At 45.4% G+C, this 27,101-nt stretch overlaps 2 protein-coding genes across 10 annotated transcripts; both read right to left on the bottom strand.

The window, feature by feature from the left end:
* Positions 1 to 15,221: 15,221 nt before the first annotated feature.
* Positions 15,222 to 16,563, bottom strand: LOC100282932 (uncharacterized). Its single transcript, NM_001155837.1, has 2 exons — positions 16,329 to 16,563; positions 15,222 to 16,247 (listed from the first exon to the last, which is right to left on the bottom strand). The coding sequence occupies exons 1-2, from the start codon at positions 16,459 to 16,461 to the stop codon at positions 15,424 to 15,426; spliced, it is 957 nt and encodes a 318-aa protein (NP_001149309.1). The 5' UTR covers positions 16,462 to 16,563; the 3' UTR covers positions 15,222 to 15,423.
* Positions 16,564 to 20,276: 3,713 nt separating this feature from the next.
* LOC100273831 (transferase transferring acyl groups) lies at positions 20,277 to 27,068 on the bottom strand. 9 transcript variants are annotated; one of them, XR_004852427.1, is made up of 17 exons: positions 26,677 to 27,068; positions 26,511 to 26,574; positions 26,404 to 26,437; positions 25,708 to 25,841; positions 25,462 to 25,535; positions 25,268 to 25,346; positions 25,084 to 25,173; positions 24,305 to 24,378; positions 23,899 to 23,986; positions 23,413 to 23,539; positions 23,224 to 23,328; positions 21,851 to 21,974; positions 21,715 to 21,766; positions 21,336 to 21,380; positions 21,141 to 21,249; positions 20,666 to 20,764; positions 20,277 to 20,529 (listed from the first exon to the last, which is right to left on the bottom strand). XR_004852427.1 is itself a non-coding variant. In XM_020543553.3 (16 exons), exons 4-16 carry the CDS (start codon positions 25,774 to 25,776, stop codon positions 20,377 to 20,379), a joined length of 1,179 nt encoding a protein of 392 aa, XP_020399142.1. In that variant the 5' UTR covers positions 25,777 to 25,841; positions 26,318 to 26,437; positions 26,511 to 26,574; positions 26,677 to 26,927; the 3' UTR covers positions 20,277 to 20,376. The 9 variants fall into 9 exon arrangements, 2 of the variants coding, with proteins under 2 accessions (XP_020399142.1, NP_001347391.1); XR_004852426.1 differs by having other exon boundaries at positions 21,134 to 21,249; positions 26,677 to 27,052; XR_004852430.1 differs by having other exon boundaries at positions 20,898 to 21,229; positions 26,677 to 27,052.
* Positions 27,069 to 27,101: the final 33 nt, after the last annotated feature.

Genomic DNA, 27,101 nt, shown 5'->3' with positions numbered 1-27,101 from the left:
CTCCTTCGTGCGCGGTCTTGAGCACGTCCCAAATCTCTTTGGCACTCTTCAACCCTTGTACCTTATTATACTCCTCTCGACTTAGAGATGCGAGGAGTATAGTAGTGGCTTGGGAGTTGAAGTGCTGGATTTGGGCAACCTCGTCCGAATCATAGCCTTCATCCCCTACGGATGGTACCTGTGCTCCAAACTCAACAACATCCCAAATACTAGTGTGGAGTGAGGTTAGGTGATGCCTCATTTTATCACTCCACATACAATAATCTTCACCGTCAAAAACCAGTGGTTTGCCTAATGGGACAGAAAGTAAAGGAGTACGTTTGGAAATGCGAGGGTAGCGTAGGGGGATCTTACTAAACTTCTTGCGCTCATGGCGCTTAGAAGTGACGGACAACGTGTCGGAGCCGGAGGTGGAAGGCGACGAAGAATCGGTCTCGTAGTAGACCACTTTCTTCATTTTTTTCTTCTTGTCGCCACTCCGGTGCGACTTGACGTGGGGAGGTGATTCCTCCCTGTTCTTGTTGCCAGACTCTCCCGATGGAGCTTTCCCGTGGCTTGTGGCGGGCTTGTCGCCGGTCACCATCACCTTCTTAGCGTGAGCTCCCGACATCACTTCGAGCGGTTAGGCTCTAATGAAGTACCGGGTTCTGATACCAATTGAAAGTCGCCTAGAGGGGGGTGAATAGGCAAATCTGAAATTTATAAACTTTAAGCACAACTACAAGCCGGGGTTAGCGTTAGAAATAAAGTCGAGTCCGAAAGAGAGGGCGGAAAACAAATCACAAGCAAATAAGGCGGATGACACGGTGATTTGTTTTACCGAGGTTCGGTTCTTGCAAACCTACTCCCTGTTGAGGTGGTCATAAAGACCGGGTCTCTTTCAACCCTTTCCCTCTCTCAAACGGTCACCTAGACCGAGTGAGCTTCTCTTCTCAATCAATTGGGACACTTAGTCCCCACAAGGACCACCACACAATTGGTGTCTCTTGCTTTGATTACAAATGACTTGGGAACAAGAAATGGGAAGAAGAAAAGCGATCCAAGTGCAAGAGCTCAAAGAACACGGCAAAACTCTCTCTTCTAGTCACTAATGCTTTTGAGTGAAATTGGGACTTGGAGAGATTTTGATTCAATCTATTTGTGCCTTGTATTGAATGCACTAGCTCTTGTATTGAATGTGTTGGCTGAAAACTTGGATGCCTTGAATTGTTGGTGATTGGGGGATATTTATAGCCCCAACCACCAAAGTGGTCGTTGGGGAAGGCTGCTGTCGAAGGGCGCACCGGACAGTCCGGTGCGCCACCGAACACTGTCCGGTGTGCCAGCCACGTCACCCAACCGTTAGGGTTCGACCGTTGGAGCTCTGACATGTGGGGCCACCGGACAGTCCGGTGGTGCATCGGACAGTCACTGTTCACTGTCCGGTGCGCCTTCTGGCGCCTGCTCTCACTCTGCGCGCGCTGTCCGTGCACTGTAGCTCACTGTTCACCTTTTGCAGACGATCGTTGGCGATGTTTGCCGTTGCTTCGCATGGCACACCGGACAGTCCGGTGCTACACCGGACAGTCCGGTGAATTATAGCGGAGGGGCTCCCCAAATTCCCGAAGCTGAGGAGTTCGAGCTGATCCACCCTGGTGCACCGGACAGTCCGGTGCGCCAGATCAGGGCAGCCTTCGGTTGTCTTTTGCTCTTTTTATTTGAACCCTTTCTTGGACTTTTTGTTGGTTTGTTGTGAACCTTTGGCACCTGTGGAACTTATCATCTAGAGCAAACTAGTTAGTCCAATTATTTGTATTGGGCAGTTCAACCACCAAAATCAATTAGGAAAAGGTTTGAACCTATTTCCCTTTCACTCACCATATCCCACAAAACCACCTTCTGTATTGGCCACGAGCCCATCTATCTGTTGATGAATTTCGGCACCAGTCATCGTTGCAGGTGGGCAGTCTGTCACTACGACACCTTTCGTAAAGCTCTTGATGTCTAGGCGGAATGGATGGTCAGGAGGGAGAAATTATCGATGTTTATCGAAGGACGAATATTTGTCACCCTTTTTCAACCAAATGAACCTGAGAGCTTCTGAAAGGGAAATGTGCCCTTGGGCCATTTCTAAGTGTTTTGGTGATTTAGTGTCCAACACAAGTACTTAAGTGATAAACTATGCCAAATTGTGGATAAGGTGCAAATCAATATAAAGGTATGATTCTAAACTTAGTACATTGGTTTTTGTGTACTAACATGTTTGTCTAAGTGTTAGAATCAGAGGAAATTCAACTGGAAAAGCTTGGCTCGAAGCAGCCAAAAGTCTGCTCAGTCTGGGTGCACCGGACTGTCCGGTGGTGCACCGGACAGTGTCCGGTGCGGCAGGCTGGCTTTGGCGAACTGGTTGCTCTCGGGACTTCGACGGCGGCGTACGGCTATAAATCACCGGACTGTCCGGTGGTGCACCGGACTGTCCGGTGGTGCAACAGTCGGCCACAGAATCCGCGCGCGACGCGTGGCAAGTGCCAACGGTCGGAAGGGACACCGGACTGTCCGGTGTGCACCGGACAGTGTCCGGTGCACCAACGGCTCCAAGACTGCAACGGTCGGCTTCGCCAAATAAGGAAAGAGATCCGCACCGGACAGTGTCCGGTGGTGCACCAGACTGTCCGGTGCGCCAGGCGACAGAAGGCAAGAATTGCCTTCTTGAAATGCTCTCAACGACTCCTAGCTGCCTTGGGGCTATAAAAGGGGCCCCTAGGCGCATGGAGGAGTACACCAAGCAACCTTTGAGCATTGTTGATCACTCACACTTCATTCTTGCGCACTTGTTCGACATTCTTAGTGATTTGAGCTCCGTTCTAGTGAGAACCTCGAGATACTGTCTTGAGCTCAAGTCTTGATCTTGTGTGTGTGTATTTGCTGTGGTTTTGAGTGTGTTGCTTCCCTCCCTTACTCTAGTGCTTCATTGAGATTCTTATTGTAAGGGCGAGAGACTCCAAGTTGTGGAGATTCCTCGCAAACGGGAAAAGAGTAAAGTAAAGAAGAACATCGTGGTATTCAAGTTGATCATTGGATCACTTGAGAGGAGTTGAGTGCAACTCTCATCCGTTGGGACGCCACAACGTGGAGTAGGCAAGTTTTGTACTTGGCCGAACCACGGGATAAATCCTCGTGTCTCTTGTGCTTGTCTTTATTGTGTCTATTGTGATTCACAAGAGCTCTCCTCTCTTCTCTCTTGATTTCAGTTTTCTAACTCTTAATCAAGTTTGTGGTGTTAAGTTTTAAGTTTTATAGGATCACCTATTCACCCCCCTCTAGGTGCTCTCAATTGGTATCAGAGCTGTTCTCTTCAAGAAAGGGACTAACCGCCTGAAGAGATGGATCCTAGGGACAAGGGGATGATGGTCAATGATAAGGAGAAGGAGTCCTTCGTCAATGATCCAAAAGATGACAAGCCTACTGACTCGGGCTCAAGCCACAAAAGAAAAGACGGGAAGAAGAAGAAGACAAGGCGCATCAAGGAGATCGTCTACTACGACGACAGCGACGAGTCCTCTTCTTCCCAAAAGGACGACGACAACTACGAGAAAAAGAAAACGGTCAATTCAAACTTTTCTTTTGATTATTCTCGTATTCCGCAAAATGCAAATGTTCATTTACTCTCCATTCCACTTGGTAAACCTCCTCACTTTGATGGAGAAGACTACGGATTTTGGAGTCACAAAATGCGTAGTCACTTGTTCTCTCTCCACCCAAGCATATGGGAGATAGTAGAGAGTGGAATGCAATTTGATAGTAGTGATAGTCCCATGTTTATCAATGAGCAAATTCATAAAAATGCACAAGCTACTACTGTTCTTCTAGCTTCATTGTGCAGGGATGAATACCATAAGGTGAGCGGCTTGGATAACGCCAAGAAGATTTGGGACACCCTCAAAATCTCACATGAGGGGAACGACGTCACCATGCTCACCAAAATGGAGTTGGTGGAGGGCGAACTTGGAAGATTCGCAATGATCAGGGGCGAGGAGCCAACCCAAACGTACAACCGGCTCAAGACCCTCGTCAACAAAATAAGGAGCTATGGAAGCACGCGATGGACGGACCACGACGTCGTTCGCCTAATGCTAAGGTCGTTTACTGTCCTTGATCCACATCTTGTGAACAATATTCGTGAGAATCCTAGGTACATCAAGATGACGCCCGAGGAGATCCTTGGAAAGTTCGTAAGCGGGCGGATGATGATCAAGGAGGCAAGATACATTGACGATGCGTGGAATGGCCCAATCCAAGAGCCTCAAACCATTGCTCTCAAAGCAACGAGAAGCAAGGAGGCGCTACCTAGCAAGGTGGCACAAATTGAGGCGGCCGGGCTTAATGATGAAGAAATGGCCCTCATCATCAAGCGCTTCAAGACGGCGCTAAGGGGTCGCAAGGAGCATCCCAACAAGACCAAGACAAAGGGGAAGCGCTCATGCTTCAAATGTGGTAAGATTGGTCATTTTATCGCTAATTGTCCCGATAATGATAGTGACCAGGAACAAGGGAACAAGAGGGAAAAGAAGAAGGCTTATAGGAAGGCTAAGGGCGAGGCACACCTTGGAAAGGAGTGGGACTCGGATTGTTCGTCGTCCGACTCCGACAATAAAGGACTCGCCGCCACCGCCTTCAACAAAGCGTCCCTCTTCCCAAATGAGCATCACACCTGCCTCATGGCAAAGGAGAAGAAGGTAAACTCTCGAAAATCCACTTATGCTTCTTCTAGTGAGGATGAGTCTAGTGATGATGATGAAATAGACTATGCTAGTTTATTCAAGGGCCTAGATAGAACTAAGATTGATAAAATAAATGAATTGATTGATGCCTTGAATGATAAGAATAGATTGTTAGAAAAGCAAGAGGATCTCTTATATGATGAGCATGATAAGTTTGTAGAGGCACAAAACTCCCTTGCGTTAGAAATTAAAAGAAATGAAATGCTCTCTTGTGAATTGTCTACATGCCATGGCTCTATTTCTAGCTTAAAGAGCATAAATGATGATTTGAATGCTAAGTTAGAAATAGCCAATAAATCAACATCTTGTGTAGAACATGTAGCAATTTGCAATAGGTGTAAAGATTTTAATATTGATGCTTGTAGTGAACACCTAGTTGCAATTTCTAAATTGAATGATGAAGTGGCTAGTCTTAATGCCCAACTTAAGACTAGCAAAAATGATTTTGATAAACTAAAATTTGCAAGGGATGCCTACACGGTTGGTAGACACCCCTCAATTAAGGATGGTCTTGGCTTCAAGAGGGAAGTCAAGAACTTAACAAGCCATAAGGCTTCCATCTCCATCAAGGAGAAAGGGAAGGCCCCTATGGCAAATAGTATTCAAAAGAACCATGCTTTCTTATACCATGATAGGAGATATTCTAGGAATGGTCATCATGATAGAAGTTGCAATGATATTGTTTCACATGCTTATGATTCAAATGCAATGTTTGCTTCTAGTTCTTCTATGCATCATAGAAATTTGACTAGGAAAAATGCTATGCCTAGAAGAAATATTGTTCATGTTCCTAGGAAAGTAATGAATGAACCTTCTACAATTTATTATGCTTGCAATGCTTCCTTTGCTATTTGTAGAAAGGATAAGAAGGTAATTGCTAGGAAATTAGGGGCCAAATGTAAGGGAGACAAGACTTGCATTTGGGTCCCTAAGACTATTGTAACTAACCTTGTAGGACCCAACATGAGTTGGGTACCTAAGACCCAAGCCTAAATTTGCCTTGCAGGTTTATGCATCCGGGGGCTCAAGCTAGATTATCGACAGCGGATGCACAAACCACATGACGGGGGAAAAGATGATGTTCTCTTCCTACATCAAGAACAAGGATCCCCAAGATTCAATTATATTCGGTGATGGGAACCAAGGCAAGGTGAAAGGGTTAGGAAAAATTGCTATTTCATCCGAGCACTCTATTTTGAATGTGTTCTTAGTTGAGTCGCTTGGATATAACTTGTTGTCTGTGAGTCAACTGTGTAATATGGGATATAACTGTTTATTCACAAATGTAGATGTGTCTGTCTTTAGAAGAAGTGACGGTTCATTAGCTTTTAAGGGTGTACTAGACGACAAACTTTATTTAGTTGATTTTGCAAAAGAGGAGGCCGGTCTAGATGCATGCTTAATTGCTAAGACTAGCATGGGCTGGTTGTAGCATCGCCGTTTAGCACATGTGGGGATGAAGAACCTTCACAAGCTTCTAAAGGGAGAACACGTGATAGGTCTAACTAATGTAACTTTCGAAAAAGATAGACCTTGTGCAGCTTGTCAAGCAGGTAAACAGGTGGGAAGCTCTCATCATGCCAAAAATGTGATGACAACATCAAGACCCCTGGAGTTACTTCATATGGACCTCTTCGGACCCGTCGCCTATCTAAGTATAGGAGGAAGTAAGTATGGTCTTGTTATAGTTGATGATTTTTCCCGCTTCACTTGGGTATTCTTTTTGCAGGATAAATCTGAAACCCAAGGGACCCTCAAGCGCTTCCTAAGGAGAGCCCAAAACGAGTTTGAGCTCAAAGTGAAGAAGATAAGGAGCGACAATGGGTCCGAGTTCAAGAACCTTCAAGTGGAGGAGTATCTTGAGGAGGAAGGAATCAAGCACGAGTTCTCCGCTCCCTACACACCACAGCAAAATGGTGTGGTAGAGAGGAAGAACAGGACGCTACTAGACATGGCGAGGACGATGCTTGGTGAATTCAAGATGCCCGAACAGTTTTGGACGGAAGCCGTGAGCACGGCTTGCCACGCCATCAACCGGGTGTATCTTCATCGCCTCCTCAAGAAGACGTCGTATGAGCTTCTAACCGGTAACAAACCCAATGTTTCGTACTTTCGTGTATTTGGGAGCAAATGTTATATTCTAGTAAAGAAAGGTAGAAGTCCTAAGTTTGCTCCCAAAGCTGTAGAAGGGTTTTTGTTAGGTTATGACTCAAATACAAAGGCGTATAGGGTCTTCAACAAATCATCGGGTTTGGTTGAAGTCTCTAGCGACGTTGTATTTGATGAGACTAATGGCTCTCCAAGAGAGCACGTTGTTGATTTTGATGATGTAGATGAAGAAGACATTCCAACGTCCGCAATGCGCACCATGGCGATTGGAGATGTGAGGCCACTGGAACAAAAGGAGCAAGATCAACCTTCTTCCTCAACAATGGTGCATCCCCCAACTCAAGATGATGAACAGGTTCATCAAGAAGAAGCGTGTGATCAAGGGGGAGCACAAGATGATCATTTAATGGAGGAAGAAGCGCAACCGGCACCTCCAACCCAAGTTCGAGCGACGATTCAAAGGAATCATCCCGTTGACCAAATATTGGGTGACATAAGCAAGGGAGTAACTACTCGTTTTAGATTAGTTAATTTTTGTGAGCATTACTCCTTTGTCTCTTCTATTGAGCCTTTCAGGGTAGAAGAGGCCTTGCTAGATCTGGACTGGGTGTTGGTCATGCAAGAAGAGCTCAACAACTTCATGAGAAATGAAGTTTGGACACTGGTGCCTCGTCCCAAGCAAAACGTTGTGGGAACCAAGTGGGTGTTCCGCAACAAACAAGATGAGCACGGGGGGGTGACAAGGAACAAAGCACGACTTGTGGCAAAAGGTTATGCCCAAGTCGCAGGTTTGGACTTTGAGGAGACTTTTGCTCCTGTGGCTAGGCTAGAGTCCATTCGCATATTGTTAGCCTATGCTACTCACCATTCTTTCAGGTTGTTCCAAATGGATGTGAAGAGTGCTTTCCTCAACGGGCCAATCAAGGAGGAGGTGTGCGTGGAGCAACCCCCCGGCTTTGAGGATGAACGGTACCCCGACCACGTGTGTAAGCTCTCTAAGGCGCTCTATGGACTTAAGCAAGCCCCAAGAGCATGGTATGAATGCCTTAGAGACTTTTTAATTGCTAATGCTTTTAAGGTTGGGAAAGCCGATCCAACTCTATTTACTAAGACTTGTGATGGTGACCTTTTTGTGTGCCAAATTTATGTTGATGACATAATATTTGGTTCTACTAACCAAAAGTCTTGTGAAGAGTTTAGCAGGGTGATGACTCAAAAGTTTGAGATGCCAATGATGGGCGAGTTAAGCTACTTCCTTGGGTTCCAAGTGAAACAACTCAAGGATGGTACCTTCATCTCACAAACGAAGTACACACAAGACTTGATCAAGCGGTTTGGGATGAAGGACGCCAAGCCCGCAAAGACTCCAATGGGAACCGATGGACACACCGACCTCAACAAAGGAGGTAAGTCTGTTGATCAAAAGGCATACCGGTCTATGATAGGGTCCTTACTTTATTTATGTGCTAGTAGACCGGATATTATGCTTAGCGTATGCATGTGTGCTAGATTTCAATCAGATCCAAGGGAGTGTCACTTAGTGGCCGTGAAGCGAATTCTTAGATATTTAGTCGCTACGCCTTGCTTCAGGATCTGGTATCCAAAGGGGTCTACCTTTGACTTGATTGGATATTCAGACTCCGATTATGCTGGATGTAAGGTCGATAGGAAGAGTACATCAGGGACGTGTCAATTCTTAGGAAGGTCCCTGGTGTCGTGGAGTTCTAAGAAACAAACTTCTGTTGCCCTATCCACCGCTGAGGCCGAGTATGTTGCCGCAGGAAAGTGTTGCGCGCAACTACTTTGGATGAGGCAAACCCTCAGGGACTTTGGCTATAATCTGAGCAAAGTCCCACTCCTATGTGATAATGAGAGTGCTATCCGCATGGCGGATAATCCTGTTGAACACAGCCGCACAAAGCACATTGACATCCGGCATCACTTTTTGAGAGACCACCAGCAAAAGGGAGATATCGAAGTGTTTCATGTTAGCACCGAGAACCAGCTAGCCGATATCTTTACCAAGCCTCTAGATGAGTCGACCTTTTGCAAGCTGCGTAGTGAGCTAAATGTCTTAGATTCGCGGAACTTGGATTGACTTATAGCATACATGTGTTTTATGCCTTGATCATGTTCCTTAATGCATTTCGTTGTTTATTTATGGTGCTCAAGTTGGACAAGCACTCCCCGGACCTCACAAGTCCATTTGCAAGTGATGCACATATTTAGGGGGAGATGTGCTACAACTTGACCCTTTGAGACTAACTGTGTGCTTGAGTTTGCTTAATTTAGTCTCAAAGGAGGTTTGAAAGGGAAAGGTGGACTTGGACCATGCAAGACTTCCACTGCACTCCGATTAAAGAGTAACTAATTCCAAGTTCATCTTTGTACTCGTATTGCCTTTTTTACTCTTAGTTGAAGATTTTGGTGAGGCAATGGGGTTAAAGGGCCAAAATTGATCCCGTTTTGGTGCTTGATGCCAAAGGGGGAGAAAATAAGGCCAAAGCAAGAAATGGATCAGCTACCACTTGAGGATGAAATGGATCAGCTACCACTTGAGGATGTTTGAAAAAAGTAGAGTTAGAGTTTTTGTTTGTCAAAAATTTTAATTGTCTCTTTGTTGTCTCTTTTGTCAAAAGTTGGTCTCTTGTGGGGAGAAGGCTTGATTATGGGAAAAAGGGGGAGTTTTTGAATCTTTGATCAAATTCTCTTGAAATATCTCTCTTTATGTTTCAACAAGTGTATTTGACTTAGAGATAGGAAATTGAGTTTGATTTGCAAAAACAAACCAAGTGGTGGCAAAGAATGATCCATATATGCCAAATTTGAATCGAAACAATTTTGTGTTTTCATTTGCATTGATGTTGCACTTCTTTTAGTTGCTTTTTATTGTGTTGGCATAAATCACCAAAAAGGGGGAGATTGAAAGGGTGTTGGCATAAATCACCAAAAAGGGGGAGATTGAAAGGGAAATGTGCCCTGGGGCCATTTCTAAGTGTTTTGGTGATTTAGTGTCCAACACAAGTACTTAAGTGATAAACTATGCCAAATTGTGGATAAGGTGCAAATCAATATAAAGGTATGATTCTAGACTTAGTACATTGGTTTTTGTGTACTAACATGTTTGTCTAAGTGTTAGAATCAGAGGAAATTCAACTGGAAAAGCTTGGCTCGAAGCAGCCAAAAGTCTGCTCAGTCTGGGTGCACCGGACTGTCCGGTGGTGCACCGGACAGTGTCCGGTGCGGCAGGCTGGCTCTGGCGAACTGGCTGCTCTCGGGACTTCGACGGCGGCGTACGGCTATAAATCACCGGACGGTCCAGTGGTGCACTGGACTGTCCGGTGAGCCAACAGTCGGCCGAGCCAATGGTCGGCCACAGAATCCGCGCGCGACACGTGGCTAGTGCCAACGGTCGGAAGGGACACCGGACTGTCCGGTGTGCACCGGACAGTGTCCGGTGCGCCAACGGCTCCAAGACTGCAACGGTCGGCTTCGCCAAATAAGGAAAGAGATCCGCACCGAACAGTGTCTGGTGGTGCGCCAGGCGACAGAAGGCAAGAATTGCCTTCTTGGAATGCTCTCAACGGCTCCTAGCTGCCTTGGGGCTATAAAAGGGGCCCCTAGGCGCATGGAGGAGTACACCAAGCAACCTTTGAGCATTGTTGATCACTCACACTTCATTCTTGCGCACTTGTTCGACATTCTTAGTGATTTGAGCTCCGTTCTAGTGAGAACCTCGAGATACTGTCTTGAGCTCAAGTCTTGATCTTGTGTGTGCGTATTTGCTATGGTTTTGAGTGTGTTGCTTCCCTCCCTTACTCTAGTGCTTCATTGAGATTCTTATTGTAAGGGCGAGAGACTCCAAGTTGTGGAGATTCCTCGCAAACGGGAAAAGAGTAAAGTAAAGAAGAACACCGTGGTATTCAAGTTGATCATTGGATCACTTGAGAGGAGTTGAGTGCAACTCTCTCCGTTGGGACGCCACAACGTGGAGTAGGCAAGTTTTGTACTTGGCCAAACCACGGGATAAATCCTCGTGTCTCTTGTGCTTGTCTTTATTGTGTCTATTGTGATTCACAAGAGCTCTCCTCTCTTCTCACTTGATTTCAGTTTTCTAACTCTTAATCAAGTTTGTGGTGTTAAGTTTTAAGTTTTACAGGATCACCTATTCACCCCCCCCCTCTAGGTGCTCTCAGCTTCCTTGCAAACTGGGCATGGGAACTTACCGTGAACACACTAGGCGCAGAATAGCCCATACGCCGGTAAGTCATGCATGGAGTACTGGTACCAAACATGCATTCTGAAGTTTGTCTTCGTAGCTCGGCCATATGTCCATACCCCTTCCTCCCAGGCACGTACCAATTCATCGATCAAAGGCTCCATGTACACGCCCATTTTATTCCCCGGGTGTCCGGGAATTATCAACGACACTAATATATTCTGCTAGGGATGGCAACGGATCGGATTCAGATCGGATATTGCAAATATCCGTCTGCAACCATATCCGCGGTTGCTACCAATATCCGCCCGCGACCGTACCCACGGGTAGAAATTTATATCCATGCCCGTGCCCATCGGATTTCGTACAGGTTTCGGATATCCATCGGATAATGACAGACACAATCATTTATACAATATTTCAATAACATAATTAGTCAAATTTCTTCCCAATTCACCATCATACACAATTAAAACATAATAAAAGAATTATTGTGGGCCTACGAGCCTCAGTTAGGAGCGCTAGAGCTTGGAAGGGCCAGCTGTCAGTGGTGCTACGGTCTCTGAGACTTGGAAGGGGCCACGAGGCACAACGTAGGAAGCCAGCAATGCTATAAGGGGCAACCAACAGTGGGAAATTAGGACTGTTAGGCGTGGGGTTTATGGTGTTAGGATCTGTTCTTTGCTATGTAATATGGTCTAGGCCAAAAAATACACTATGGGTCGATTTCGGATATCCAACGGATAACCCGCGGGTAGAAGGTAATATCCTAATCTGTGTCCGCCCGACTTCGGATCGGATTCGGATCTGACCCACGGGTCAAAACATGTATCCATACCCGGCTCTGTCGGGTCGGATATCCGGTGGATATCCATATCCACGGGTCAAATTGCCATCCCTATATTCTGCCTTTGAAAGCACACACCAGGGGGGAGATTGATTGGGATAACAAACACGGGCCAACATGTGTACGGGGCAGCGCTCATTCCATAGGGATTGAACCCATCTATGGCCAACGCAACACGTACATTACGAGCCTCTTCGGCTTTCTCACGGTGAATGGCATCAAAGTGTTTCCATGCTTCACCATCGGATGCGTGCACCATCTTGTCAGGATTGTATCGTTTTCCATTTTTGTGCCATGTCATCTGTTTCGCGGATTCCTCTGTCATGTACAGACGCTGGATCCTCGGTATGAACGGAAGGTGTCGTAGGATTGTCAAGGGGATGTCGAGCTGCCTCTTCTGTCCATCACCAGAGTCTACCTCCATGAACCTAGACGATTTACACTGGGAAAAGTACTTTGCCTCCGCGTATTCTTTCCTAAATAGCACGCAGCCCTTCGGACAAGCTTGAATCTGCTCATACGTCATCTTGAGTGCACGAAGGAGTTTCTGTGCCTCGTACATGCTCTTTGGCAGAACGTGATCAACCGGAAGCAGGCTCCCAATAACCGTCAACAAGCCATCGAATGCGTCTCTACTCATGTTGTACTGCGACTTAAACGCCATTACACGCCCAATGGCATCCAGTTGAGAAACCTTTGTCTGGCCGTGAAGGGGCTTCTGTGCCGCGTCGAACATGTCGTAGAATGCCTTTGCAGTCGGTTCTGGCTCATCATCCATACATCCTCCTGTGTACTGTGCCTCCTGATAGTCGTTCAACATATCCGCTACCCCCGCATCTGCGTCATAATCCTCGACACGATGTCTCAGCACCTCCTCTCTCGTACGATGCGCTTCACCATGAAATATCCACCGAGTATAGCACGACGTAAATCCATTCTTCCAAATATGTTCTACCATGGCCTTCTTTGGTTTTCTTTTTCGGTTGGCACATTTGCTGCACGGGCATGGGACTAGACTCGCTCCTTTAGCAGCTTCGCCATATGCTCGTTCCATGAAATCATCGGTCTTTCTAATCCATTCAGTAGTGACATCGTTCCTTCTTCTACGGCCCGTGTACATCCACTCACGGTCCACCATCCTCTAACAGAAGCCTAGCAAAAGAAAATTTCGGCAGCACCTCCCCTGCACGGGGAGGTTTCGAAATCCTGCAAATAAAACTATCAGCACGATGGCTGACATCCACACATAATTCAACATCACGATGGCCGACAATCAACAATACTACATATTAACCTAATCATACACGTACATAAATTTAACACAACAAGACTACATATTAACCTAATCATACACGTATATAATTAACTCAATATTAAACCTAATCATTTCATATAAATCATACACATAGAACACAAAGCTTTTTAATTACAATATCACAAAACGAAAGCAAGCAATCACCTTGCAGGTTCGGTCGCGGACGAGACGGTGGGTCGTGTGGGTTTGAGGTCGGCCGCGTGCACTTTCCCGGCGTGCACTTTGGCGGCGGGCGGGCGAGGGCACAGCGGCGCAGCGGGCCGGCAAGGGCAGGGCGGGGACGTGGCAGGGCGAGGGCAGGGCGAGGCGAGGGCACGACGACGAGGGGGCGTGGCGAGGGCAGGGCGAGGGCACGGCGCGGGCGCGGCGGCGACCGAGGGCACGGCGGCGGCGCGGCGAGGGCGAGGGCACGGTGGCGCGGCGAGGGCACGGCGGCGGCGTGGAGCAGAGGGCACGACAGAGTGAGAGAGTGAGGAAGAAGAAGAACTGACCAAGCGCTATGTACGAGTGCTTTGCCGAGTGCCCGTGATCTGGCACTCGGCAAAGATTTTTTTAATTTTAAAATACGCTTTGCCGAGTGCCAGATCGCGGGCACTCGGCAAAGTCGTCTTTGTCGAGTGTCCCTTGGGCGACACTTGGCAAAGAATAGAATAATTTTTGCCTAGTGTCGCCCAGGGGACACTCGGTAAAGCCTACTTTGCCGAGTGTCATTCTCACTCAACATGGCCGCGAACTTGCCATCCAGCTGTTTAAAAATTTTATAAAACACAAACAAACTCAGAAAATCATGAAACTTGTCCACGTGTCATGCTATCATATGTAGAGGCTGTGATAAAAATTTTAGAATGTTTGGAGAAAGTTGTGAGACATTATGTGTAGAAACCTAAGAGAACTACATATGAAATCATAGAGTTTCAGTGTGGATCTCTTAGGTTTGTACACATAGTGCGTCACAGCTTTCTCGAAACTTTTTCAAATTTTTATCACAGCCTCTACATATGATATCATGACACGTGGACATGTTTCATAATTTTCTGACTTTGTTTGTGTTTATACAATTTTTAAACACGTGGATGGCAAGTTCACGGCCATGTTTAGTGAGCATGTTGCTCGAAGTTTCCGGTCCGCTCCTGAAATCGGTCGTAACTTGTGCTAAGTAGCATGGATATCATTTTTGCATGCACGGTTTTCAAGTTTCGAGTGACCTGCAGTTTAAATCTGAATTTTCCGAAGAAATTCAAATAAACGAACTAAATCTACTAGCTATTGAAAACACTGTTATAATTGTCCCAAAATAGTACATGTAGGTCTACATAGTGTAGGAATATACCACAAAAAGTTTGGTGGACAAAATAAAAAATTAAAAAATGCTTTGCCGAGTGTCCACAGAAGGCACTCGGTAAAGACCCTCTTTGCCGAGTGCCATATATTTGATACTCGGCAAAGAATCTGCTTTGTCGAGTGCCGACTTTCGACCCTCGGCAAAGGCTGACGGCCGTCAGTTGTAGACGACCGTTGACGGCCCTTTGCCGAGCGCCATCTTTACCGAGTGTTTGACGCTCGACAAAGCAGTCTTTGCCAAGTGTTTCTCTGTGCCGAGTGTCCTGCACTCGGTAAACAAGCTCTGTACCGAGCGCAGGACTTTGCCGAGTGCCCGATAAAAAGCACTCGGCAAAGCCGCCGGCACTCGGCAAAGGTCCGGATTCTGGTAGTGGTTTAAATGTTTCTGCTCCACTAAAACGACTAGATGCGAGCGTTCTTTTTTCTCTCCTCAACTCTACACACCACATAAAGAACAGAGCGATTTCGTTTTATCTAGCCTTCAACCAAAAGAATGAGTGACTCTGATGTGATATGTTTGACAAACGCAAAATAGAACGACTCGTTTCTCAAAAACTACAATAAAGACACACCCACTTGCACATTGCTTCATGCAGTGACAAAACGAGCAGACGGATCGTGTTACATTTCACTTTCGACGTAGTATATATATCACGATCACCCACTTGCACATTGCTTCATGCAGTGACACAAATCGTCATCTGTGTACTACGGATGACAAGTAGAACAGCTAGTGAGCTAAATTAGTAGGGCAGAAAAGGACTAGCTAGTAGTGGCACCGACTGGCATAATTAACCACACTCGATTTCTAGTAACACATTTTGACATTTTACTAGAAGCCAAAACTATGCAGCGCGGCATCGAGCAGGGGGCCATCGTGCGCCAGCTTCTGCTCGCCGGCGCCGGCGTCCTCCAGCAGCCACGACTCGATCGCCGACAGCGGCACCTCTCCCTGCTGCACGGCCGACGCCGTATAATTATTCTCCTCGGACGCGAGCAGCTGGTGGTCGGCCACCGGCGCGGCGCGCTGATCGGAGGCGCTGGAGATGGAGGCAGAACACTCCGCCGTCGTTAGCTCCGACGACGACCTCGACGCGCTCTCGGCCGCGCCGGGCGTCGTCGCCGGGGCCGGGATGACGACGGTGCCACCGACGACGCAGCTCCTCCTCCCTGCCGCTGGAGCCGCCGCCGCCCACCCGTCCAGCATCATCCTGTCGACGCTGCGCGCGGTGAGAGCGTACGCTTGTTGTGGCGCTGCTGGGCCGGCGGACGGCGCCGGCGCCGCCGAGCCCGCGACGGCCATCCCTGGCGGGCCGGCGTCGATGGAGAGGGCGTCGCGCAGGGCGCGCCTGGCGAGGTTGATGTCGGTCTGCAGCTTGAGCTCCCACTGCCCCTTGGGCGGCGACGGCGAGGCGCGCAGCTGCTGCTGCTGCTGAGCGAGGAGCTTCTTCTTGAGGTGCGTGTTCCAGTAGTTCTTGACGTCGTTGTCGGTGCGGTCGGGGAGGTAGGAGGCGATGGCGGCCCAGCGGTTGCCGAGGAGCGCCTGGAGGTGGACGATGAGCCTGTCCTCCTGGTCGGAGAAGCCGCCGCGGCGGATGCCCGGGCGGAGGTAGTTGGTCCACCGGAGGCGGCAGCTCTTGCTGCACCGCAGCAGCCCTGCATGCATGCAGCAGAGTGAGAAATACTAGCACTAGTGGCTGCGGCCTGCGAGCGCACAAACGGCCAGCGTGTAGCCACCTGTGTTGGCGGGGACTGCGCGCCAGTTGCCGGGGCCGTGCTCCTGGACGTAAGAGACGAGGACCAGGTCCTCCTCGGGCGTCCACGGCCCCTTCTTCACGCTCTCCTTGTCGCAGCACGGCGGCCGCCCCATGGATGGGTCGGAATCGCCGCCGCGCGGTCTGTCGTCGACGATGCCGCCGGCCAACAGCTTCGCCCGGTGGATGGTGTATGAAAAGAAATCAAGACAAGGTTCAGGTTCCAGAGGCGTGTGTGTGTGTATATATACCTGTGCACACTGCACTCACTCTGCACGCAGAGTAGACGTACGGCAGAGAGGCAGCATAGTCTAGTACCCGTTACATACTTGAGACACTGTTGTCATCAATCACCAAAAAGAAGATTTAAAGCATTCAGGCTAATAATGGAGTTTAGTGACTAATGACAACACAAGATTATTATGACTAACACGTGTTTTATAGAGGCATTTGAGTTAGGTCAAAATAATAGTGGTTGTTTAGTCAATCAATGATTTTCATGCCTCCAAAACTAAATTTTGTTTCGGATTTAAAGAATAAACGACAAGACTAAGGATAAACTAGTTTTAAGTGTCGATTAGAGTTGAGAGACACTTAGTTTAGGCATTTGTTTCGTTTGGATGTACTATAAGGGGTATAGATTAATAGCTTGACCTAAGTGAGTCTAATGTGTTAGGTGTGGCCTTAGCACTAGTTAGCTTAGAGGTCTAAAAATCTTTTGGAACAAATCTCATTTGCAGAAAGTGTTTTTGGCGGGGTTTTATAGTCATTGTCTCACTGAACCCTAAAAAATAAGGGTCGTCGGACCATTGAGTTTGGTTGGGCACCTACACATGGGGTGTTTAAAAAGGCTAGATGACTGTGTGTATCAGGGTCGTCGGACTATAACGTCTCAGCTCGACACAGTCCATAAACAGATAGAGAGGTTTTTCACGCATTGGACTGATTCGACGTGTGCTGTCGGGCCAGACATTATGATTGTAGGAGCTAGGGTCCGCTCTACATGTTGTCGGGCCCTATGAATAGGTCGGACACATGTGTTTTCATGCCAGAGTTCTTCTAACTGCTAGTTTGGTGGTTAGGGAGTATAAATACCCTTCAACTTGTTAATTTTAGTGTTCTTGCCCATTTATTTTTGCCAAAGAAACACATTAGAGATATAGATAGAGCCTTTGGCTGGTGAGGTTGTCTAAGATTTGATGAAATCGTGAGATTAGGAACCTAATTAGTGCATACAGAGTAACAAGTGTGCATCCATCATCCTTATTAGGCTTGTTTAGATCAAGTGAGTGTTCGTGCTTGTTACTCTTGATGGTCGACGGTTTGGTGTCGATCGGGAGCTTGGTGATTACCTAGTGGAGATTGTAGGTGACCCAACTAATAGTATTAATGGGTGTTGGTGATTTAACTGCTAGAATGGCAAAGAATTAAGTCATTAACCCATAGAGATCTGTTGTGGAGGGATCGGAGCAGACATGGAGTAGTACTCGTATGCGTACACATGCCTGATGCCACTAGTACGGTAGGCACCTCTCTCTCTCTCTCTCTCTCTCTCTCTCTCTCTCTCTCTCTCTCTCTCTCTCTCTCTCGTACATTGGTTCAACACATTAATGAATAAAGAAGCAAGCAAGCAAGCTAGTACAAGCCTAGTCCAGTGCTACACTGTACACTTGATGTTCACGCAACACGCTGCAGTGAAGTAGAGCACATCCCTGCACCTAGGGAAGGGAAATGCACCACCACTGTACCAACCAGGACAGGAGGAGCGTGCATGCCCAGCTACAGTGGAGTACCCCTACGCCCCCTACCCTGTAAATGGCAGTGACTCGTTAGCAACAAAAAAAAATCAACATGGTATCCACGACGCAACAGGGTCAACTTCTGCGTTGGTATCGCAAAAGCCTGCGCTCAGAGAAATAATGCTGGACCCGCTCAAAGATGATTGACGACTTGACATATCTGGGATAAACTGCTTTGTTGCATGCATGCCTTTACTTCTGCTCCCTTGATCTATACGGTATGAGTTTGTCTTTTTATATTTGTCCAAAATGAAACTATTTTACTCAAGTTTGACTTAACGACTCGTCTTATTAAAAAACCGTAATTACTGCTAATTTTTACTGTAATACTATTGTTTAGCATATAATATACTTTAAGTATGGTTTTGAATTTTTCATTTTTCTCGAAAAAAATCGAATAAGACGAGCCGGTCAAATTTGCCACAGAAAAGTCAAACAGATTATAATTTTGGACGGAGAGAGTAATATATATATATATATAAGATTAAATTATTTTAAACTATAATAATTATATATTATAATAGTTTAAGTCATGATAAATTTAATAATTTATTTTTATGTTATAAAATCTTATAAAACATTTGGTATAACCGATAGATGTTAACAGTGATTGACTTTGGACAAATCTAAAACGACAAAGCAGAGCACGGATCGTGCACCCGAATCCATGGGTGAAAACCTGCAATAATCCTCCAAGGCACATAGAAACGAGGGGAAGCGGCGCTGTACTGTACTTAAAGGCTCCTGTGCGACCAGCCAACCAGCGCTGCAGATCGGACAAGGCTAACCGGGTAAGCCGGCGACGGGTCCAGGTCCAGCCGTGCCGTGACCTAGCTCTCGCTATCGACACGCGAATTAATGTGGGTGCACCGGATGGCTGGCACGTCAACTTGGCCCGCGTGCGCAACACCACCGACGAAGACGGCCGAATGGGCACGCCGACGTTACGTAGCAGTTTCCGGCGAAATTCGAGATCATAATTCACGGGTCAGGCCGCACGACCAAACCGACGAGCTTCGCATGTGCCAACACGGTGACGAGCTGGTGCCGTTTCTCCGTCCAAAAGATGGCAGAGATGAGATGAGATAGCGCCGATCGTCGTCTGTCACCTTAAGTTAGGGCTCCAGCTCAGAGTTGAGACGACGACGAATCATGGCGCTTGCTACGGATGGATTGACAGTGCTAAGATGTGGCATGCTTTTGAAGAAACAGGCACGAAGAAACGCCACGCCAAAATGCCCACACGCTCCTCCAGCTGCAACTCACCTAGGTCAGTGGGTCATCTGCGTCACGAAATTCATCACAAAGTCCTCGTACGACTTTTAATGCAGCAGCGACCCTCGCCAACAAAGCCGTCCGTCCTTCCGGTCAGCCTGGCACACGGGCAATATGGCCTCATGACATGAACATGGCCGACCCCTCGGAGTGGCGTGCGAGGGCAGCCCAATATGTATGTATGTAAATTCGAAAATCCAGTTCTCACAGGACAAAGGAACTCCATAATACCATGCCGTGCTTGGCAGGAATGCAGGATTCAGATTTCAGAGGCACCCCAAGTCATGAAAACTCATCAAATGAGCAACCAAAAACCTCTACCAGCACCGGCACGCCACTGTTCTCCGAGTATGTACTATCTGTCATGAATGTCATAGTGCTCAAATTCTCTCTGTCATCTGCAGAAATCCAGCAAGTAACATTCGACTACAGCACTGCTTTCCTGGACCCACTGTTTTATCTGTGACAAGTGGGTAACTGTAGCAGTATGAACCTATGGTACTTCAAGCCTGATTCTGACTGACATTAAATACTGAAACAGCAAACTCTTGACAGACCATCTTCAATTCGTCAACACATATACCGTGGGTGGATGTGTCGTCTTTAGGTCAAAAGTAAATAGCGGTATTGATTAATACCAGCAGACACGTTGTACCATGAAATGAAGGAAACTAGGAAGTTTCTGATGAGACACAAAGAACCTTGAACACACATGAAAGAAGTAAGCTCCCGAGTCTAGGCAGAGTTAATAACTGGATCAACTAATTAGGATAGCAATTTGGCTTCTTTCCCTAAAAATTATTCAGACTTTTTTATTTGTCACGTTTTAGTTGAAAAATAAACTACCGGGCGACAAATATTCAAGAACAGACGTAGTATTATATTTCAAGCAAGCTAGCTACCAGTTTGTTGACAAGTTAATGAATGAATACATCATATCAAATGGTAGCTTACAATTCACCAGAATTTCATCCTAACACCACAAAAATGGGTAAGGCCAGTAACCATGCATAAAGTAAAGGCGTATACTGACAGAATCATGAAGGCAGTGAAGGAAGAGGCAGAGAGCGTGTTAACTGAGAGATTAACCAGACCAGTAAGGATATTTGCCTGAAAGAAGAAGACACTTAGGTTTCAGTTCAATTAACCTGGCGAATTGAACTGCTCTCAAATAAATGCACAGTGAAGTTTTATTACTTGATATTTTCCATTTTCTAGTAATAAAGAAATAAAGCAATGATCTTACCAGAAGGAAGGAGCCAAGCATATTTTCATTGAATGCATCTTCAAGAACCAAGTTCTTTTTATATGAGGCAAACCCAGCTAATGTGAGGATAGATAAAACCTATATTGGACAATCAGTCAGCATGAACAGTGAAGCTAACCTGAAGCGTGAACAAAAATAATAGACCAAACAACTAAAGAAAAAAACCAGACAAACCCATTGTTGGTACTCATAGGAAAGCAGGTTTATTTACTTGGGTAAGTAGTAAATTTCATGGCTTTGCAAACCCCCTTGCTACTATCCATGGGTCTGATAATATGGCAAAGTTGCTCCCAAATCATAAAACAGTAACATTAGCAGGCAAAGCAATCAATAGTGGAATTTTGAACCATTCTGTGCACATTATATCAAGTGGAAACATGTACGACATACTGACTGAAAGATTACAAAATATTTAAAGCATATAAGAATGCATCTAATAATATGCACCTAACACCTTGCCTTTCTTTGGCCTCATTATAGGTTAATTTGTAGGCACTGTCAGATAAAGTTCATATTGTTAAAGAGAAGTCCAATATATGTCCTCTGTTTAACAAATACAAACACTACCAAGATGTTAGAGAAAAGGCCAACCTAGTGTGCAACCAATGTATACTATAATTGGACGAAAGAACATAGAAAAGAACAATACCTGAAAATTCTGGCCAAAAACAAGCATAACATAAGCGAAGTTGCACTGCAAAATGAATGTTTTGATCAAGTTTCAAGCAATATGTGTTAACTTCCAACTCAATATAATGACAAAGTAGAAAAAAGGTTAAGCATTAAAGTTTATTTACTGCAAATTTAAATGCTATAGCTCCTTTTACACTCTGTTCAGACTATTAATAAGCATTTAAGTTTCCTGGCTAAAATACTGGCATTCAGTGTTAAAAAAAGGCCACAATATTCTGATCCACGAAGCATAAAATTTCTATAGCAACTTTTAAAAACATTCTCCAAGATGGCTTCACTATTCACCATTATTGATTGCATGTAGAGTAAAAGGTCAATCAAAATTAGTATCGTACCATTCGACGAGAAACTCTCTCAATGTAGCTATCAAAGATGATTGCCAAAATCCTATAAACATGACATGTGAATAAATCTTAATAATCAGAAAATATTCAAAACAGCAATCAAACATGTCGTTTCAATGTTTCTTACCAAAAAGAAGCAGCAAGAACCCAGATTTGCATGACTTGAGTGTTCCGGTTCTTGCCCTTTGAACTAGTGTCAACGAACAGATAGAAACCCAAAGAAACACCAATTAGAAACATACCCCAGTATCCTGCCATGGGAGAGTATCCATTAGTCAAATGCATATTTTTACAGCAATCTTGAAATACCATGCATACAAATTTATGGCATGCATCTATTAACAGGGTGCGGTAGCTAAACGTTAGTGTGTACTTAAGCTTAGTAAGATAAAGAAACAATGTGTAGCATAGATAAATAGGGTAAAATGGATAGAAAATTGATTAATAAGATGCATGTGCAAGACCTGCATTTATGCCTGCATTTTCATGCTAAGCAGGTTGAACAGCTGTATGTTTCTTTTTATCGAACGTGCAGGAGAACTGTGCATCTTTATAGTATTATATAGAATAAAAAGGTCTTACAAGAAAGGTAACTTGCTAGGCAAGTTGCCCAACACACTAATTCATCTAAAAAGCTTCGTTGCAGTCTGCCTATGGAAGGAGCATCCCATCAAAGACCACCCTGTTACGGTGAAGCCATAAGCACCATGCCTCCAAAATGATGACAATGTTGAGTCCCTTTTTCCTGTCTTTGTGCACCCGATTACACACTTGTCTCCAGTGGCGGAGGCACCGCCCGGGCAGCCTGGGCATGTGCCCAGGCTTCGCCTTCGGCGAGATGCAAGTGACCAGCTCGCATTCATCAGCCGCAGACGTGGTCACACCACGGCCTCCCCACGGCAGCTAACCGTCATGGCCTCACCCTCAGTCCCTCACGGTCACCGACGCCAAACGCTAGACAGTAGCTGCCTAGCACCAACAGCCAACCGTCTCCCCCAGGGCCTGGCCGCACCCGCGCCAGTGCGAGCTGCAGCTGGCTGCCCTCTGCCTACTTGGCCGACTCTTTCCTCCTTCGGCGCAGCTCACAGCAGCCCAGCAGCCTAGCCCCGGCCACCCCATGCAGCGCGCCCAGCCCCGGCCGCACGCTCTCAGTAGCCCAGCGCAGCGCCCAGCACCAGCACCAGCAGCCGGCCGTCCGACGCCCATCCTCAGCAAGCCAGCAGCCGGAGGTGGAGCTGCTTTCTCCTGATGGTGCCCAGTCTTGGATCCGTGGCTGGCTCCGCCACTGCTTGTCTCCACCACTCAGCTAAAGAGAATTCATCACTAGCAGGAGTTAGGTGACCAAGGCCAAAGGGGGATGAAATACTGTGCCAAAACTGACGGGCAAAGATGCACGTGTTCAGGAGGTGATAGGTCGTTTCTTGTTCTTGATCACATAAGGGCTGTATGTTTCTTAGCATCCAGAAAATAAATGACAAACTAGTAGAACTGTATTTTTACCAAGGATGCTATAAATGCCCTCCTTATTCTGGGTGATTATATCAGCACTTCTTTTGTGAGAAATGAGGTACTCATTCAATCCAGAAGACAGCCAAATCTGGTATCCTGAAACCAAAAACAAAGACAAATCTTTAAGAAAAATATTTTAGCGATGTGAAGTCCATCTAAGCAAACTGGAGAAGTCTGTACCAGCAAGGATAAGCAGACCAACTAAGCCACAATGTTTTGGATGAATTCTGACAACGGATGTAAGGATAGAGACAGCTGCGAGGGTGAAAAAGAAGTTCCAATGCACACCATATTCTCCTACATGGACCTACAAGATAAAAAAAAAGTACTGTCTTCAAATATGGAATTACTTAGTAACTTCTCTACCACAACAGAAAAATTGATATCCGATGAATTCCGATCACACCACTTTCAGTATCACTGAAAAACAAACATGTGGTGGACTTGTGGTACATAGGGCTTCAGTGTCCAGAAAATAGGAAATGGTATCGTAAACCATATCATAATATAGATCATTGAGAAAAATAAAATTAAACAATTAAATGAATGGCATGCCGCATGCCTACTCAAAGAAGTTGCACACCAGTGTATGCGTCAGTTATAATGAATCACCGAAACAAGTAAATAGTAATGTAGGTAATTGGTGCAAAGAAACAAGAAAATCACCTGATAATCAACACCCCATGTGGATATAATGCGAGCAAAGCCAAGAGATAAGAGTGGACTTATCGAACAAAGAACTGCCTTGAAACTCCTAAGAAACCCAAATAGGAACATTATAAGACACATCATATGAATCGGGTAGGCTGATGCTGATTGGCAACTATGGTAAAGAAATTAATTTATTCGCACAGTGAAATTAACAAATTCAAAAATTGAAACATGTGAATGAAGTTCTACCTAATAGTGGTTACACTAGATAAATGGATCATCAAGCGTCAGTACGAAATGAGAATCAGTGGGACACATGCCATGCAGTATTGCAATGCACCACACTTTTTCCAAGTGTCTTCAGTATCCCTAAAGATATTTTGTTATGATAAATGGCACCAAATCATAGTTAAGGACTTACATTGAGGCTATATTTCGTGCTTGTCTAGATACCAGTGCATTAGCCACTACAAAAGATCCTACTCCAAGATCCATCTGTTAGACCACGTGTTAAATTCTTAATATCATTAAAATGGGAAGATGATTTCAGATTACATTGCAACTTTGGAACTTTCAAAATTAGTAGTACTACATTCCAAATTGTACATGGCAGCATAGGTTCAATTCAACACTGAAAATAATAAGCAAATAATTTCTAGACAAAAGGTCAGAACTAATCCAAATAAAAGCTGCAAAGAATAAAAAAATCATAGATGTTTCTTGCTTGACATTTATAGTAGGAAAAATAAAGGCAATTGTGTATGTCAAACACATTAATAAAATATACTAAAGGTGATAGTTACTTCATGTTTCCTGGCAAAAGTTCTGTTCAGTGGACCAAGCTAATAAAGTCATATACTCATATATCTTTTAAGTGTCAGACCAACGGATCTCAAAGCCTAAGCATGGCTAACATGCTCGTAAGTCCATAGACCATGCACACACAGAGTTGTTTTGGCTGCGCGAAGTGCAAAGTTTGACGGCAGCGAGGCCAGGCAAATGCCCTGTGCCACAAGGCCTTTCCGTCACTGTTGTTAGGAATTCAAACATGTTTATTACTGCATGAACAATTTATAGAAAGGTGGTGTGTATGCAGAGGGGGGGGGGATAAGGCACAGCTGGTATTTACCATGAGGGTTAGGCCCAAACATGTACATATGTGGACTAAAAATAGGGAGATACAAATAGGATATGACTTACGATGCCACTACCATATGTTTCAGCCTTAGCATAGCGTCTTGGAAATATTTTGAAGTCCACAGCTAATATGCACAAACATGTCACCAGAACCTACAGATTACGTACAGTTTTGATATGTCAGTGGTGCTGCTACATCTCCAGTACTAAATGATACAAGTTTTCCAGTAAATAAAATTTTACACACCACTGAGACACGGTAAGAAGATATGTCTGCCCTGAGCAAAGGCAGCTGACTGAATCCATCTTTAAGATGAAACTGAGACCTGGGCAAACAGGGTTACATCATTTCCACAATAGCACAGGCTGTTTTGCTAGAAGGAAATACAAAATGGACTAAAATGGCTTTCCACAATTCAGGTAATAACTCATACAAAATACCTTTTAAACATGATGTAAATGGATATCAGGATTACAAGAGAAATAGCACACATAAAAACCCATTCCGATAAGACCTGCAAAATCAAGGAATAACCCAAGGATCATCATTTTCCTTTTCTTCCAACTAAGAAGTGTTTAACTTATGCCCTGTACTGCAAAGTTTGTTTCTGTGTGCTCTTCAATACTTTTTAATTCAAAAACAATAGCGACTAAGCACAATCTATTATATAGAGAAGGGTTACTTACTGTGAAAACCAAAATAATTGGCAATACAACAGTGAGATAATCTACACCTAGTGTAGAGAAGTACTGCATCCAATCTTTACGAACAGTATGAACTTGATCATCATTTTTCTTTGCTGACTCCTTCCTAGAATTATCTAACAACAGCAACAACAAAGTCTTTTAGTCCCAAGCAAGTTAGGGTAGGCTAGAGTTGAAACCCAATGGAAGCCACAAATCCTAGAATTATCTAAAATATGATGAAACAAAGGAAGTATTGTGCTTTGTCAAATCTATAGTTGTTTACATGGAAAATAAAATAAGAGAGTGTTTATTTGTTAATGTGAAAATTCAAAAGGTCATACTTATAAAATACAGAGTATATTTGAAAATTGAAATAGATGGCCTAATCTATGGCATCAGCCATCAGATTTATTAACAAGTTAGAAATGGAGGGTGACACGGAGAATTTTTAATAGAAAGTTAAAAGTATACATATTCTACGCTGACAATGTAGAATAACTTGGACTACATTGTTGAATACACGATTTACATAAAACAGATCCACAACTCAATCTGCAAAAGTTGCAGCCTACTAGTAATCTGATTTCTCAATCATATTAGTGGATCTCACTTGCAGATCTGTGGTGGAAATTGATTCAGTGACGCCTTATAGCTACAATATAAGAGCAGAGTTCACAGCATTTCAGATGAACTGACCTCTGCTGCTCCACTTTCTGAGAACTACCAATGCCTATGCATCAAAAGAGAAACCAAGTCAAATCCCTAACTTAGCACGAAAAATGGCAGGAGATTGAATCGGTTACCGGAACGACAGTGGAGAGCGCCGCGATCTCCAGCAGGGAAGACCCCGTCAGGTTGCTCACGAATCTGCATCACCAAGGCAGGGGATGGGTTAATTAGAGCCGTAAGGCGAGAAGGGAGCGACTAGAACCGCAGCCTCGATTCGTGGGCTAGGGACCCTGAACTTACTGCTCCTTGAGGAGCTTATTCGGGTTCAAGGGCTTATCGAAGAGGCGGCCCTCCATCGAGATTCGAGAGGCGCAGGAATGGAAGCGTGAGGGACGAGGATAACTGCCGGTAAGGGGTCAGCCGTCAGATATGGCCGACGGCACCGCAGCAACTGTGGCCGGCGGGCGGCAGCGAGACGGCAACCTACGACGACGCCTTGGCTCCCAACTAGCTCCCAGCAGCTCCCGATCGGCCGCTCCCGCTTTTTCACCGTTCACCCAACCCAAGCAAGGGATTATATCACGGGTGAGGCCACATATCGGCGATGATGCGGCCCGACAGTCTACGAATCTAGTGTTCCTACTCCCTAAAAACGAAAGTGACAAAAATCAGTCAATCACTACTGGTATAGCGAACTGACAATCGACCATGGCTAATCTGTACAA

The sequence above is a fragment of the Zea mays genome, chromosome 9 (assembly GCF_902167145.1).
Source record: "Zea mays cultivar B73 chromosome 9, Zm-B73-REFERENCE-NAM-5.0, whole genome shotgun sequence".
Taxonomy (NCBI): domain Eukaryota; kingdom Viridiplantae; phylum Streptophyta; class Magnoliopsida; order Poales; family Poaceae; genus Zea; species Zea mays.
The sequence above is the reverse complement of the archived record's forward strand: the minus strand, read 5'-3'. Positions and strand labels throughout refer to the sequence as shown.

Excerpts from the sequence above, each read along its gene's own strand:
- LOC100273831 (NM_001360462.1), bottom strand. The coding sequence starts at position 26,732 with ATGGAGGGCCGCCTCTTCGATAAGCCCTTGAACCCGAATAAGCTCCTC. Across the intron at positions 26,438-26,510 it reads CGCTCTCCACTGTCGTTCCG|GCATTGGTAGTTCTCAGAAA; the intron begins GTAACCGATTCA and ends TTTGATGCATAG. Across the intron at positions 25,347-25,461 it reads ATTTACATCATGTTTAAAAG|GTCTCAGTTTCATCTTAAAG; the intron begins GTATTTTGTATG and ends CTGTTTGCCCAG.
- LOC100282932 (NM_001155837.1), bottom strand. The coding sequence starts at position 16,461 with ATGGGGCGGCCGCCGTGCTGCGACAAGGAGAGCGTGAAGAAGGGGCCG. Across the intron at positions 16,248-16,328 it reads CGCAGTCCCCGCCAACACAG|GGCTGCTGCGGTGCAGCAAG; the intron begins GTGGCTACACGC and ends GCATGCATGCAG.